The 16,211-nt window shown below is 40.9% G+C and overlaps 1 protein-coding gene across 1 annotated transcript in view; it reads right to left on the bottom strand.

Annotated features, from left to right (window-relative positions):
- The window catches only part of LOC128368542 (protein unc-13 homolog A-like), a 29,385-nt gene that overhangs the window by 12,361 nt on the left and 813 nt on the right, over positions 1–16,211 (bottom strand). The window contains exons 2-15 of the mRNA XM_053329385.1: positions 12,674–12,703; positions 12,358–12,457; positions 10,819–10,936; positions 10,527–10,650; positions 9,773–9,858; positions 9,608–9,662; positions 9,131–9,160; positions 7,666–7,879; positions 5,346–6,440; positions 5,097–5,199; positions 2,686–2,729; positions 1,699–1,777; positions 1,034–1,108; positions 699–918 (exon numbers count right to left, since the gene is read on the bottom strand). Of these exons, the coding sequence (XP_053185360.1) occupies positions 699–918; positions 1,034–1,108; positions 1,699–1,777; positions 2,686–2,729; positions 5,097–5,199; positions 5,346–6,440; positions 7,666–7,879; positions 9,131–9,160; positions 9,608–9,662; positions 9,773–9,858; positions 10,527–10,650; positions 10,819–10,936; positions 12,358–12,457; positions 12,674–12,703 (2,373 nt within the window). The remainder of the gene's footprint in view (positions 1–698; positions 919–1,033; positions 1,109–1,698; positions 1,778–2,685; positions 2,730–5,096; positions 5,200–5,345; positions 6,441–7,665; positions 7,880–9,130; positions 9,161–9,607; positions 9,663–9,772; positions 9,859–10,526; positions 10,651–10,818; positions 10,937–12,357; positions 12,458–12,673; positions 12,704–16,211) is intronic.

Genomic DNA, 16,211 nt, shown 5'->3' with positions numbered 1-16,211 from the left:
ACAGTAAGAAGAATAGTTAATAGTGTAAAATATATTCAAGGCAATATGGCTCATAAGTCCAACAGCATACTCCTGTTTCCCTGCAATACATCTCTTTAAAACTGAGTGCCAAATTACGATAGCACCAGATCAATTCTGAAAGTCTTTGACATTTCTTGGCCAGGGATCAAACTCCAAATCTCCCAATATTATGGCGGAAACTGTATCCACTTAGCCACTGATCTGGTCAGGAAAGAGTAGATAGTTGTAGTGTAAAAGACTGATAGATGTTTTTGGCACAAAGATCTTACCAGACTCTTTGGAGACAGAAGACAGATGAATTATGCATTGCATAGATTGATTCCAAAATCAGTAAGGGAATTGGATAAGCCAACCCTTGTGGAGTTAAATTAGACAAAGCAGTACGGATGCAAAGGCTATGGGTAGGAGTGAGAGAGGAGAGAGGCAGGGGTAAGACAGCACATTACTCAGGAGATAAATTGGAGAGGAAGAGGGAGGAGAATGTGAGAGTGGATAAAGGACAAGAATAATGGGATGTCAATTGGGCAGAAGGATACAGAGGAGGTGCTAAAATAGGTTTAGGTTTGTGTAAAAAGTCTACGTGTGAGTATACATTAGTAAAAATAGATTAAACAGTGTGCGTTTTTGTACATGTATGCAAAAGTGGGTGCTGTTGGATGTAAAACATTGATGCTTACTCTGCAGACAGTCGGCATTCAGTAGATCCTGGCACTTATCGTGGCATTTGACACCGCACTCAGAGCAGCGCATGCCTTGTCGGGCGATACCCCACAACAGTCCCTCACATTCATAGCAGTAGGTGGGCGTGGTGGCCGTCCATACTTCAAAGTTGTGTGGGGTTGTGGAGGAGATGGGGTAGATCAGAGCCTGCAGGGTTTTCTTATAAACATGACTCTTCTGCAAAAGACACAGAGAAGACAGTATACATGAGTGTATACAAATAGTGTGGTAGACTAATCTTTGGGAGGATCCTGAATGGAACAGTGAAATAAACTGAGAAGAAGAAACCCACCAGTTCTTCATTGCCAAGAGTGGTGGAAGCCATGGCTGAGGTGATTCCAGCTTTTCGAGAGTTCTGTACTAGAGACTGAAAACAAAAGATGAAAGGGTTTTGTTTTTTATTTAATGTGAGCAGTATGTATGGCCTTCAAATTTATATTCAATACCTGTGAGGGATAGATGACTACTTACCATCGCCTGAAGTGGCAAAGCAGTGATGAAACAGAAGAGAGGGTAAAAGAAACAGTCATATTTCAGGAATTTTTTAACAATGAGGTCTTTATAATACATCATGAATGTGTATGTACATGCACCTAAGAAGATGACCCTGACCTCTAGAAGAAAAACGTGCTGAAAACAAAGTTGATTAATTACTGTAATTACATTAACACCAAAAATACACCACCATGTAATTTATCAACAATTCAAGGTTCCTTTTATGTCCTTTGAAAGTGAAGAACTTGGTGCATGTCATTTCTTTTGTTGTAAAGCAATTTGAGTTTCATTACTTTTATGAAAGGTGCTATATAAATTAAGTTATTATTATACAAGGTATGCTGGGAAGTAAGGAAAAATTTAAATAATTTGTTTTCAGAGTAAGAAAAATTGAAGTAAAAAAGTAAGTATTTTATGGCATGATGTGTGTGATGTGTGTGTGTACATGTATATCTCACTCACCAGATCTCTGACAAGAGGAATGGCTTTTCTCTTGCGCAGGTCCGGCATGCTGTCAATACTGTAGAGGGCACCTCCCATCCTGAATACAAAAAGTAATAACCATATAAATATATTCAGATATTTGTTCATCAATATGTATGGTTGGTCAATGTACAAAATGTAATTCAGTCATTAGCACAGATGTTCTGGAAATGTACAACCACCGAGACATTTTGGAGGCAAGTGTAAGACAGATCTGATTTGGAGTCATCACATTTTCATTGTATACTGACTGCTAAGGTGAACAGCGCTAACAATAATAATATGATATATAATAATAAATAAACATAATGTGGAATACTAAGTGGAATACTGTTGCATACTGTGCTGTAATACTGTTAGAAAATAGACTATCCTTTTAAAGGTTCACATACTTAAAAAAAATACTAAAAAGATTAGATTAAAAAAAATTCTTACAATGAGTTAATGTTACGTTACTAAGGGGCAAGTGTAAATTCTTCAATCAGTTGTTTTTATTGCTACTCCATCTTTTCTCAAGGACTTTACGTGAGAGTTTAATTACACAGGCTGCCTCATCTCAAGTTGTAGGAATGACACACCATACACTTGGGTATAACTGCTAGGTTTCTATTTGGCTAACTTAGCACTTCTTTAATATGCAGCCTCAGTTCTACTCTCAGGTCTGCCTCATCTACAAATGACCTGCCAGCTAAGTCAGGGCAGCCCACCGTCGCTCAATACTCACTGGCCAAATGCCATAAGCTGAACGAGCCTGTGGATCTGAATAAATAGGACGGAGAATTCCCGGACTAAAGAAAGGCATTATCAATCTGAAGCAGCACTGGTGGTTTCCATGATGATCTGAGAATCATATTAATTGGCTTTAAATTCAAGAGTTTTTGCATTTCACTTACACACTGTGTGGTTTATTCTGTGTTTCATGTAAGAGAAATTAAATTTGTTGAGCAACAGACAGCAGACACTCACCCTCCTTTACCGAACCACAGAGAGTTGGAAGTCTCTCCTCGAGCCTGATAGAAAAAAAAGGGATTCAAGATGAAAAAAATTGTATAAGAATAATCACTTGACTGAGAGGTATCTGTGAAATAACTATTATTTCATTAATGCTACCCATATTCATGCCACTAAAAACACAAAAGCCGGTTATGTAACTATGTAACTACTATAATCAGACTGAATGACACTTCTAAAAAGATATGACAAAAAAGACTAAATACGTGAAGATGAGCGAGTGGTGTGACGGTGCCTGTTTACATGACATCTGTTGAGTGTATTGGCCGACACTTCCTTCTTTCTCACGAGCAACTAATCAGTTTGTACCTACCCGTCAGCATGCTCCAATGATGGCCGAGCAAAGTGCATGTGAGTGTCACTATGGCAATGACATGAAACTGGAAAGAAAACAAAGTGGGTTGGAACAAACAAACAAACAAAAAAAAGGACAAAGGAAGGGAAGTGAAGTGTACAAAAAAAAAGCAACATAAACATTGAAGCAACTGATTAATTTTCTGCACAACTGAATTCAAAGGTAATGAATAGCAACATAATATGTGGATAAACTATGCAAGTGAAAACTGATCAAGCAAAACTAAATGTGCACAATTAAATCAAGCAGTAAGTGTATGGGACTAGAGCAGTAACAGTTAAATGTTGGCATCAAAACACATAACATAATATTTGGCTTTGAAAGCAAAACCAGAACTGAAAAAGGAAACATTGGCATTGAAACACTCGTATTGGAAAAAGTTATATTGGCACTGAAACAAGTTACACTGGAAAATAAAACACAGCCATTAAAAAATTACAATCTTACAATCTTATTATCTTATTTTATTTTTATTTTTTTGGCTGGACCAACCAGAGACTAGCTCTATGACCCTTAATTGTTGTCCATCACTAACTCACTGGGTGATGAAGTTACACCATTGGTCGGCTGGCCCAATGTTGGACATCGGCCATTGCTCTTTCAAAATGAATTTCAAACAGTCTCAATTACATCCTCAGGGGTGTTTACAGTGGAGCCCCAAGCAAAGACCTTTAATTTAAAAACACACATTTACCAACCAAACAGTGTCTCTGACACTGACAGGAGCACCAACCCACACATACATAGAGACAACAGATCCATAGTGAGCACGGCTAGCATTGTTAGCATAGCTTTGCCATACTGTTTGTAGACTGTAGACTATACAAAAATAAGGTGTAGCCACAGTGTCTCAGTTTAACAGCACCATGCTGGGCAGGTGACAGGTGTGATTGTGATGTTTTCTGCTCTGATAGACATCATGGCGCAGGCATAACATCACACAGCTGACACACTGTTAGCATAGCATGCTAATACTACATAAACATATGATGAGACAATATATTTACAGACATCTGCAAATGGAAACAGATGAAAGAGCATGGGCAGTTAACAGATAATTAGTATAGTTATAATTAAAATAAAACTAAGTTCTCTTTCAAATCAAATATCCCAAGATGTGAGTGGAAAATACTGTTCAATGCTTGTGATATGCTACGTCACTACACTGTACAACAAAAATGACTGAGACCACAACAGAAAATTGCAGATCAACATTTCTATCCAGGAATTAACATTAGACTATCCCTGTAACAAATTGGCCACAGTCTCACACACTGACCATACACATATCCAGCTAGTTTTGATCGAATCTTGTTTGCATTATGATGTCTGAAGAAAATAATTGAAGATTAACATTGAAAAACAAAATAAAATTAGATAATTAAACTGTAAGATTGTAATTTTTTAATGCCTGTGTTTACTGTCTATTTCAGTGCCAAAACTTGTTTCAGTGCCAGTACAACTTTTCCCAATTTAAGTGTTTCAATGCCAATGTTTAATTTCCCAGTTCAGGTATTTTTTTCAAAGCCGAATGTTATTTTCCATGCCAAAGCTTAACTTGTCATTGTTCTAGCTCCATATAAGTCAGGCAGTCATACAGTCATGTGGTGTTGCATCAAAATTAAATAAAAAAGTTTGCCGTTTGTCAAGCCATAAGTATTTTCATTTTAGGACAACCCAAAGGCATCAATTATGGAATATGAAACACATTAAGGCTGCTTTCTGGTGTCTAGCTAAAAACACTATCAAAATAGAACCCAAGAAGAGACTGTATGTACCCTGTCTTTGCACATAAATAATGCAAAACGCATACATATTTCAAAGACTTGGTAGACAGTTTTAGAGTCTCTTGAAGTTGGGTATATTTTTTGAAATTGCAGTTATGGCAGTGAGGGTGGAGCTGAATCAGTCCATCTCAGCTCTGGGGCTGCTCTGGATTATTGTGAGGGACTGGACTGGAATTTGGATGCAGGGTAGGGTTCAAACCATAGATGGCTACTTATGCACTTACCTCCCGAAGCTGTTCTAAGACCTTGTTGTAGAGTCTTAGCCAATTCTCTTTGGCCCTGACTGCTGGATCCACTGGCTCTTTGGGCTCCTCTATGACTGCAGGACTAAAATAAAAAAGAACAGTTTGGGATTTTTAGCACAAATGAAAAGCTGACACATCTCAAAGAGTTGTGGTGGACATGTTTCTTCCAGTCTATTTTTGTTGCGGTTTAGTTCATTGATTTGATTCCCTTTCAACTTTCACTCCTACCTCTCAGGCAGCATCTCAATTTCCTCTATTGGCGTCGGCGGTCTGCTCTCTTCAATGCGTTCCTCCTCCTCCTCCATGGGGAACTTTTCTTCTGACTGGGCAGGGGAAGTCCTGACCTCGTTCTCCAACATATTTTCCTCTTCTAGCCAAGGCTCTTCTTCTAGCTGGAGGGTCTGGTCTGGAGAGGCAGTTGACTGTGTGGTAGCAGGACCATTGGGATGGGATTGAGGCTGTGCAGACGGTGGGGTCTGTTGGGAGGAAGGACCCATGGCAGTGGAAGGGGGCTGGGAGGCTGAGGCAGCCATTGTGGCTGGGTGGGATGGTGGTACAACAGTAGATTGCTGTTGTTGAGGTACAGCTGATGCTGGGGGGTGAGACTGTGCAGGCTGGCCGGTGGGAACAGAGGAGAGGAAAGTAGAGGCCAAGCCTGTCACTGCAGCTGTTAGAGGTTTGGCCATCGAGAAGAAGGAAGTGGCAGACGGGGCAGCCTGTGGCTGAGGCTGTGTTTGAGGTTGGGGCTGTTTAGGCGGTTGGGCCATTTGACCAGTGGGGGGCTGTGATGCAGGGGCAGGGGTCATGCCAGGAGGATGAGCCTGGTTGGACGTTTGGCTTGAAGGTTGAGTGGGGGGCTGCTGTTGGTGTAAGGAAGGCTGTTTCTCTAGTGGAGGTCTGGAGCTGGGTATGTCAAGAGTTGGCGGGACAGTTGACGTCGGGGTGGGGGTGAATGGTGGCTCCATGTCTTCACTGAGGGTTCCATCTAGATTGTACAAATCTTCATCATCATACATCATCTCTTCATCCTCATAGAGGCCCTCCTCTTCTCCCTCATACAGTCCTCCGTCATCTTCCTCATACAGGGCTGCCTCCTCGCCTCCATCTTTGCTGTAGCCACCTTCATCACTGTATGCCCCCTGAGTCTCATCAGGATCCCAGTCAGGGGAGCCTTTACTGTAGCTAACTGACGAGTGGCAGGAGTGGTAGGAGTCATTTTCGTCATAAGGGTCCCTCTCTCCATACTCACCGCCATAGTCCTCCTCACTCAGCTGACTACTGCATCGACTCAACTCTGCGGATGACGCATAGCTCCCTGTGGGGCTAAAAAGAAAAGAAGAGAAGAGACTCATTAGTAAAGCACTAGATAAGATAATCACACTTTCATTAAGATTATTGTTACCTATATAATAATAAACAAGTCCACATGTGTAAAATGAACAGTTTATCCTCCCTTTGTGAATCATAATCTCAGAAAGTGCTCACAGAGCACTTAAGAGTATGGCCTGTATGCTTTGTACTCTATTGGACAGCCTAACTAAAAACCTGTTCTACATGTCTTAGCGTGGCCAGGAATAATGCTGATGGCTAATCAATGAAAAGCACTGGGGATACAAGAGAAACAGACAAGCAGCGAGAAATAGAACAGAACAGAACGGTGAGTGGCCTCCAGAAAGCTGATAAAAGAAAAAGAACAAGCATCCAGAAATGCAACAAACAGGGAAAAAGTATTTAAACTCTTTGATGAATGGGGCTATTAAAAACAGAATAGAGGCACAGAAAGGAAGGAGGATGGATGGGAGAGATAGTGAAGACAGGAAAGAGAGGAGGAGATGAAGAAGAATGGGCGGGGTGGTGGAGAGGTTGCCCTGTCCAACACACTCATAACAGCAGCTAATCTCATGTGCAGTATTGAACATTAGATTGCAAGTTGAATAATTCATAAAGCAAGACATGGAGGGTTTCATGGTCTCATTCCCAGTCTGTGCAAAATATGTCAATTAACACTATGAAAGAAAATGTAACAGTATTATGTAACAGTATTGTAAACAACTATGAAAGATAAATAGCATTTGGTCAATACAACTCACTGAAGACTCACATACGCAAACACTGGGTGGTAAAAAAATCACAAAAGATATTCATTCACTAATGACTGAGCTAAACCTCAACACAAACGGCAGCACAAACTCAGGCTTTAACTTCTAACTTTAAACTAATTCTGTTACACTTCAATTCATCATCATTCTTGCATATAGTGAAAATGTCAATCAACAGAAAAAATAACTGAAAATAATTATATTGATAATAAATTGATAATTTAAGTTATTTAAATGAACCAAAAATACCAAACAATTACTAATTCCAGTTTCTCACATGTAAGAATTTTTAGTTTTTATTCTGTATCATATAACTGTAAACTGACAAAACTGAGTTTTGGACAGCTGGTTCAACAAATTTATGACCCACTTATGGATAAGACGATTTATAGAAGAAGCAGCATACAGATTAAACTCTAATCATTGCTCCCAGTCATAATTACACTAACCTGACAGTCCTCTGATTGTTGTAGTCGAGGTCTTGGTTGTTGGTTGAGCGTGGGTAAGAGTAGCTTCCGGAGCTGCGGTGCTGGTGGCTGATGGGATACTGGTGAACGGAGGCGTTGGGCTGGGATGTGCTGTAGTACGGTGGAGGGATGCTGTTACTGGTTTCACTTCGATAGTCGCTGTCCCTGTCGTCCACGGCACTGTCTGGGTCATCATCTACACAGAGGGACATGCACACATTAGCATGGCTTTTGCTTCGGCCGCTAACTCAGAGTACAGCAGAGGAGACGGGACTTTATGATTACATTTTTAATTTAATTTTTTTTTGTTTTTTAAACATCAGAAAGCAAAAAGAACATGAAAGTGATGGTTCTAATCGACCAAGTCATGTAGCACAGCGATAAGAAGCACTAATCAGCAATGAACCAATCTTTTAGTAATATGGTAATTACAGATAATATAGCTGAGCTGGCAGTGTGCTACCACTTTAAGACCCATATAGGTCATTCAGAGTGCATCCATACATGAAACACGTGATGAGGATCATCAGTGGCTTGGTTTCCCTTTCCATCATAACTCTGCATAAATCCACTTCTACTAAAAAGAGGCTTTATTTTTCTGTGGTGTCCAGAGATTAACATCCCACAATGAGAGACTTTAACAGTGCTGAATCAGTCAAAAGCAAAACCAGCTTCTATTAATCATTCATCATTATCCATCATCATCTCTCGTAGTCTGACGATGGCGTCCGCTGCACCACTTGCACCTTCATCTTCATCTGTCTGGGCGTGTAAACACTAATTAAAGGCATCGAACTTTGTTTCCCGCTTCAACCGTGTCCCCACATGTCTCTCTAACTCTCTCACTTCATCGGCTCTGCATCTATCATTGCCCCCCCCCTGCTCTTTCCTATTTCCTCTGAGTGAACAGAGATGAGATGAATTGCTGCAGTTCTGTGGGTGAGTCTGACAGACACTTATATAAGACCATCTGCTAATCACAGCAAGGAGGAAAATGTTATATACTTAGACGGGGGAAAGAAAGAGATGAGCAAATGGGCTCCAGAAAGAGGGACATAGGGTTAGGGTTAGGACATATAGGACATTTTTGTATATTTATATATATCCCATTAAAGTATACATGTACTATAAGTTTATATATGCAAAACATACAGTACAAACCACAAGTATTTTATAGCAATATTCAACAAAGGTTTTTAAATTACATAAGGAAGAATGTTAAAGGATCAGTTCATCAAAATTACTCAACAGACTTCATTGTAAATACTTTTTTCCCAAAGAAAATGTTGGGAGTGAAGTCTGTTCAGTGTTATATGTGTAATTATTGTGTTGCTGTTAAAATGTTTAAATGCTGTGATCCCCTTAAATGAAATGAAATGATTGCTAAAGAACGCTCCAAATACTTTGACTGCACTGTATGTACAGCATGTACTTTATGTACACTTACTTTGTTGTTCTCCCCAAAGGCTCCAGTTACCTGCAATGAAATAGGAGGGTTTCAAAATCGATTATGAATTGTACGGATTTTGTATGTTCAAACATAAATATACATTCACGCCATTAATGATTCAAAGTTCCCAGATGGAGCTGTTGAATGGAAAGAAAGCATAGAGGGAGTGCTGAGCCTCCGAGTCTTTCCACCTGCCCCAGACAGCTGGCTCAGCAGACTGGGCCAATAGTCGAAAACACAGCTGCATCCTGGAGGAGCTTGCCTCCGGACATATGATGATAATGCTATCGATCCCTTACAGTGCCGCGATCCAGGCCCTTTCCCCTCTAACACACAACAACCCATGTGTGGTTACACACATAATGGACACGCTGAGCTAAAGCAATCTAATTACATCTCAATGGCTAAACACATAATTGTCTTGTTCAGCACAAACAAATGACTGGTTTGTATAATCAGTGATGGGTCACTTACAACACTGGGTTCCTGGTACACGAAGAGGGCGTTCTTGCTCCTCCTGATATGAGTACTGGAGGGAGACAAATTAAAAAACGTGGTGTAACATAGTTTTTTCCCCCCAATTAATCATGTCGGCATGTTTCCTAAAATGTAAGGATATGCTGGGGCATTAAATCAAACAGGGTGATGGCTTACATCTTGGTCCCTCATGGCGTTGAGTTGCTCCAGTTTTTTGGCCCAGTACCGTGCCTCATCCTCAGGGATATCTGAAAACAACAAGCCAGACATACTCAGGAGACAAAAACAACTCCGATACAGCTTCACCTGTGTCATTTGTACTTCATTCTTTAAATATTTATTCATGAAACATTCTGCTTAAAGTCATGTGTTATAATCCCCACCCATGTGACGACAAGCTAACATAAAACAAACCATTTTAGAATATTATTTGACCTAGATCTGATAGAGTGAACTCCAGATACTTTGGCCCGACCAGAACACAGTGACATTGAAAATTCACCAAGAGCCCTAAAGCCAAACGTCTATTAATAGGCCAGCTCCACTAACTGAGGAGTCAGGTGTACAGTATTGACTAGAGGAAGAGGACACAGTATGAAAATGACACCTAATCAATGTTAAGAGGAACACAGCTTGATCACTGAGAAGGAAAGGACACAAACACCCTTCTCCCAGCTTTGCAAACATATCACTGAAAAGTAGGTCAGGTTAATTAATCAGTAATATTATTGGTGTTCATACATCATTGTTTGCTGTGAAAACATACAGACAGGTGTAATCTATTCAAGTCATATTTTCCTTCCTTGGAGGGTTGATGATTTCCTATAGTTTCTCATTTTCTTCCACCTATTGACTGTTTCTGATTGCGATGTGAATATTGATTTTTCTGGTAAAACTGATGGACCTATGCTCTCACCGAGAGGCAGTTCAAAGCGTGTGTCGAGCAGCACCAGGTGGAGGGTGGGATCTTTGGTGCCACAGATCTCATTATCAGCCATGATGACCTGGGAGTCTAGGGTGAGCCACTCGCCTGGACCCTCCTATGTACAGAGAAGAAAAGCAGCTGACACGCAAATGACTGCAGGACAGATACATGAGAATGATAAAAGAAGAACATCAAGCAACAACTGCAAGTCCCTGAAGTACCATAGAGTACAGAGTGTTCAACTACAGTATTTCTCAAGAGGTGGTGGTAGTTAGCGGCAAACCTCATTTGACTGTCGGATGTTATGGAGGGGAATCCACACAGTGCCAACCATGGTGTCCCAGATTAACCCTTTGTTCCACACCTCTACTGTCAGACCCAGGTCTAAACGGTTAATTTCACTAGACAGACAGAGAAAGACAGACAGAAAACTTCAAAAATCAAGAGAAAAAGCAACTGACTTAATAATAAAGACATTTAAGATAAATGCTAAACACACACACACAAGTTGCACAGTAATTACTTGTGGGCTTCACTGTGACAAATATAAGACACGTCTCTGTGGGAGAAAGCCTAAGAGAATCTAACATAAAGCATTTACAAGACAGCAGGAGGGCAGGACAGAAAGAGAAAGAGAGTGAGGGGGATGAATAAAGGGAGGGAGGAGAAGATTGTGATGAAGGCAGTGGAGGAGGCGATTGTATCGCATGCCTGGAGGGAGAAAGTGGGAACTTTAATTAAGAAATAGGAGGACTGGATTTCCCGTCTCAGTGGTGACTCCTTTTAAGAAAAGTGACTGTTTGATTCATTGCCGTGACTGAGGGGGCACAGTCATTTAAATGCAGTTTGAAGGAGGGAACGAGGCTCTCTCTGCAGCCCAAACATTACATAACACAGCTTCACTGATGCAACCCCAGTACAATGCTCAACGCCTCCGAACATCATACTAATGCACAGAACTCTGCAGCCATCCCGCCTGCTGCATCCCACATGCTAAATGATTCTCACCATTTATCACCCATACCCTGCCACACTGTCAATACACACACACACACACACACACACACACACACACACACACACACACACACACACACACACACACACACACACACACACACACACACACACACACACACACACACACACACACACACACACACACACACACACACACACAGAGGACCACTCTGCATGCCAAATACTCAGTGTTGTATAATGTTCTAGTGATTGAAACAAGCTATCATTTCAATATTTATTGAAACATAAGCTCAAACAAACTAATTTAAAAGGCTGCTAATGATGCCTGGAGAGCAGAAATAAGAGGAGAGAAAGGGAAGTGGGAATATGGGGTGTAATATGAGGTTGAAATGGGGAGTGGAGGAGAGGAGAAAGAGGGGCTGAGCAGATGAAGATCAAGGAGCAGTGTTTAGAGGAAGCGACAGAAGAGAGTGAAAAGGGGCTGGGAGAGAGCCAAGGTTGAGAACAAGGCTGAGAGGAGAAGAAGTGCTGAGGGAGAGTAGACGAAAAAGAGGATGAGGCAGTTGTTGGAGGCGGAGGCGCGCGTGCGGAGGGGAAGAGCTCTGCGAAACAATACAGGGATAAAGGGCACTTGGGATGGAGGAGTGAAAAGGAAGAGAGGGAGAAAGGTTGACAGAAAGCAGGAGATAAAAAACAAACACAAAAGCACTCAAGAAGGTGAAGTGGAGAGTGAGATGAGGGGATGAAAAGAGAGAACAGAGAGAGAGCGAAAGAGCGAGGGGAAGGGAGGTACAAAGAGAGAAGACGAGAGAGTTTTGTCAGAAGATGATGAAGGACTCACAACATGAAGTCTTGCTCCCAGCTGGGCAAGTTGCCCCTGACAGCGATGGTTGTGCTCTTCACATTTTGTACCTTAAGAGTCACATAAGTGTTGAACTTCTCTGTTAAGGAGAGAGAAATGAAAACATTTAAAACACGTCTGAATTAGAAAATAATGATAATGTTACATTCTACATAGCATCCCCTTCATTTCCAACCATATAATGTGTTCATAGTCTGCAACCGGCCTTTATTTAATGATGATTTATATCACATAACAGCAAGTCTCTCCCTCTGTTTGATCCACCTCTTTCTATTTCCAGGATCCCAGGTCTTACCTTGGGGTCCATCCAGCTTGGCTTTCTTCACTGTGGAAACACAGAGAGGGACAAAGTCACATACAGGAATGCCATCTGTTTTCACTTCTGAATGTTCCTGCGTCTTCTGTTCTGGCTTTTACACAGAGAGAAGCGGCTACAAGAGGATGCTGGAGATAAATTAAAACCCAATCTGTGAATCTTAATGAAGTACATGAAACTCGTGGGGATTCAATACCATGTAGAGTTATTATTACAACCCATTTTAAAACACATTTTCCAATCACAGTTGACTGCCAGAAGGTATCCAGCACATATTTACATACTACATGTCTGCTGAAACAGGAAACTGAAAATTGCAACTATGCAGATTTGGCCTAAGTGCTCTACCTTCTTTGCCATAAGGTCCAGACATGTTGGCACCAATTATGGTGGCAAAACATTGCGCTAAAAAAACACGGGCAGCTGTCCCGCTGTGCTTCCTCAGTGTGGGACAGCAGAGCAGAAATAGACAGTACAATAATATCTACATGCAAATACAATGACACCTCAAATTAAACAGATGGCCAAAATATTTGTCTTTTTATTAACAAAGATTGTTTTATTCAAAGGAAACACAGTTATAGCAGATGTAGCTGTGGTGTAATGGCAAGTATAAAAACATTTCATTATTCAATTTTAACACAATCACATCTAAGAGTCAAAATTAATAAATGAACTGAATCTATTAACTTTGAAAAATGTTTGTTTTTTGTACATTCAAAATGGAAAATGTCCACATTTATTTAACACAATGTGTTCTTTCAGTGTACAGTAAGAGTCAGGCTCTCTCGCTGCAGCACCTTTTCTACCAGCTTTGACGTAACATAGACATACATTTTTAATACTCTACCACCCGCTGCTCTCCACTGTGCGCACACATGCACCGCAAGACCACCGCACCTCACTGCAGGTGTATGAACATCATGCACACACAAACATAAAAAATGGTATGTATTAATAAAATGCAACGGCAAAGGTTACATAACCAAACCTGAACCGTTATCACCGCTGGGAAAACGTGTGGTGAATAACGCCAATTCTCAACAACTTATCTCATAATAATACTCACTAACAAACCATCCACACCACAACCAGTCGCCATAGTAACCACCACTAATTGAAAAGCAAAATAGCCCTGAGTCAGCAAGGCACTTTTTTTTGTTTCTAGTCCTCATTTCTTTACCTCATCTTTCTTTCATGCAACACAAACTAAACTAAAGCTGCGGCTTAAGTGCCATTCTGTTACATCAGTAGGCACGCACACACGCACACACACACGCACTCAACTGCAGTGACTCACTCACATGCACCTGCAGCAATGATAAAAATATATTAATCTCCTATTCCATTCATACCTCAGAAACCTGAACTCAACACCTACAAACAATAAACATGTAGGCAGGCTTACGTGTGTGTGCCCCTGTGTGTGTGTCCCTGTGTGTGCGTGTGTGTACATCTGTACTTAAAATGCTGCTCTGGTATTGGCTCGACATCTTTTTGATGTCAAGTTTTCACAACAGCTGTAGCTGAAAGCTTTTCCCTTGATGTGTATGTGAACAGAAAATGAAATGGCTCAATATAATGTCGGGAAGACAAGAATGAAAACAGGCTGCGGTACGTTTTCAGCAGTCCTTTACATTGTTTAGACAGACCACATTAAAGCCTGGTTCTTTGCTGTATTTTAGTGTGAAGACCGAAACAGCCTTGGAAATATATCAGTACATGAGGAGGATCAATAAAAAAGGGATTGGATTTTCGTCGGCAGAAAGCTGAAGCTTAATAATAACACACGATCATAAATCTCTCTGACAGGGTGGGTTGCGGTGAGAAACGTCCACAAGCCCCCACAAACGATATTTTGTCACAGTTGCATGTATCCAAGCAGACGAGATGACCCGCAACACATACTGTACATGTAAGAGCCTATGAATCACAAACAACGTGCCTGTGGAGGGCTGTAACATAGGATCAATTGGCTGAAATGTAGGTTATGGGTGAGTAGCCCGGATTTGGAAAAACGAGGTCAACGCTGTAACTATACATCACCGTTAAATGATTCAAAAGGAGCAAACAAATCAAACTGTGTTATTGTTTTTTGTAAATCAGAGGATGCAAGGCGCAGTATATTTTGTGCAACCTCTTTTCTTTTTCTTTTTTAACAGAGACTTCACTCAGGAAGTACCTCTGACACAGCAGACACTGACTTATGGGAATTGAGCCGATTTCCAAGAAAACAGACTCAACAGGGAATCAAGCAAACCCTTCAACTTGAACTGTCAGGGAATGTAAAATAGGAGCTGGGTGAGCTGAGTTTAGCCATGGCCGCTGACAAAATGAGGGCCGACATGATTCAGAGAGACACTTCCTTATTCCTAAGGACCATATATATACACACGCAGATCTGTGGTAGTCTTTGCAACTGCTGACAGAGACATTACGCTCCCTGATTTAATGTCCAAATCAAGAAAGGACGAAAACTGGATTTGAAAGTGTATTGAATATATCCAGGAAAAGAAGCCAAGTTCTTCAGAGTTAATCTGTATCTGCGTCTGAATTCTGCTTTGTCGGCAGATGCTCTAAAGAAATGCAGCCTATTCAAGAGGCGCAAGCACTGTGGAGGCCAGAAATAGCTCCAGTCAGGTAAGCATGAATGATGTAACAGGAACAGAAAGGAGGCTCTCTGCCAAGTCTCGTAGTCTACGACACCGACAGCCGCAGCCATTGTTTATGAATGAATATCGCTTTGGGTCTTAATGACACTTGGGACTGACTCAGAGCAGGGACAGTCAGTGGGTGGAAATGGCGGGACAGGATGAGGTGGGGTAGCATCAGTAATGGGTCTGACGTATAAAAGGTGACTTTGAAACCCCTTTAACTTTCCTTTTGGCAGCATATTGCCATTATTCCATCTACGACAAGTAGTCACAGGGTTCAGACACACCACAGTCATTTCTGTCACAAGTGATTGATCGGGTTGACTTTGGAATGATACTGAGGCATTTCTGTTAATCATGTAAATAATTTAAGTCACTTTTTATACAAAAACACTCAAATTTCCTAGCCGCAGTTTCTCTGGTATGAAGATTTGCTGTATTTCTGGACTGATGTGACCATAAATTGAACGTCTTTGGGTTTTTTGAGACTGTTGATTGGACAGTAGCTATTTCAATATGTCATCTTGGGCTGTGTACTAGGCACATGAGATCAGCATGTTTCACCATTTTCTGACATTTTACAGACCAAATGATTAAGATTAATTGCCAAAATAATCAAAAATGATAGTCATCGTTAGTTTCAGCTCTTATCAGAGTCATGTTGACCATTATTGGTTTACTATTCACATCATAAACATACTTTTACAAGTCCCCCCATGCTTTAAGTCAGCAAACACTGCCAGTTGATATTCCTGTCCATGTCAGTGTCTTATATGTTTGAGAAAGTGTCTGCCCAAGAAAGCCTTCAAGTATTTAGCCTATAAATAAACACTTGAGTACCACAAAATCAATATCAGTGGGGT

This window comes from Scomber japonicus, chromosome 12 (assembly GCF_027409825.1).
Source record: "Scomber japonicus isolate fScoJap1 chromosome 12, fScoJap1.pri, whole genome shotgun sequence".
Lineage (NCBI taxonomy): Eukaryota > Metazoa > Chordata > Actinopteri > Scombriformes > Scombridae > Scomber > Scomber japonicus.
This window is presented reverse-complemented; position numbering and strand designations above follow the sequence as displayed.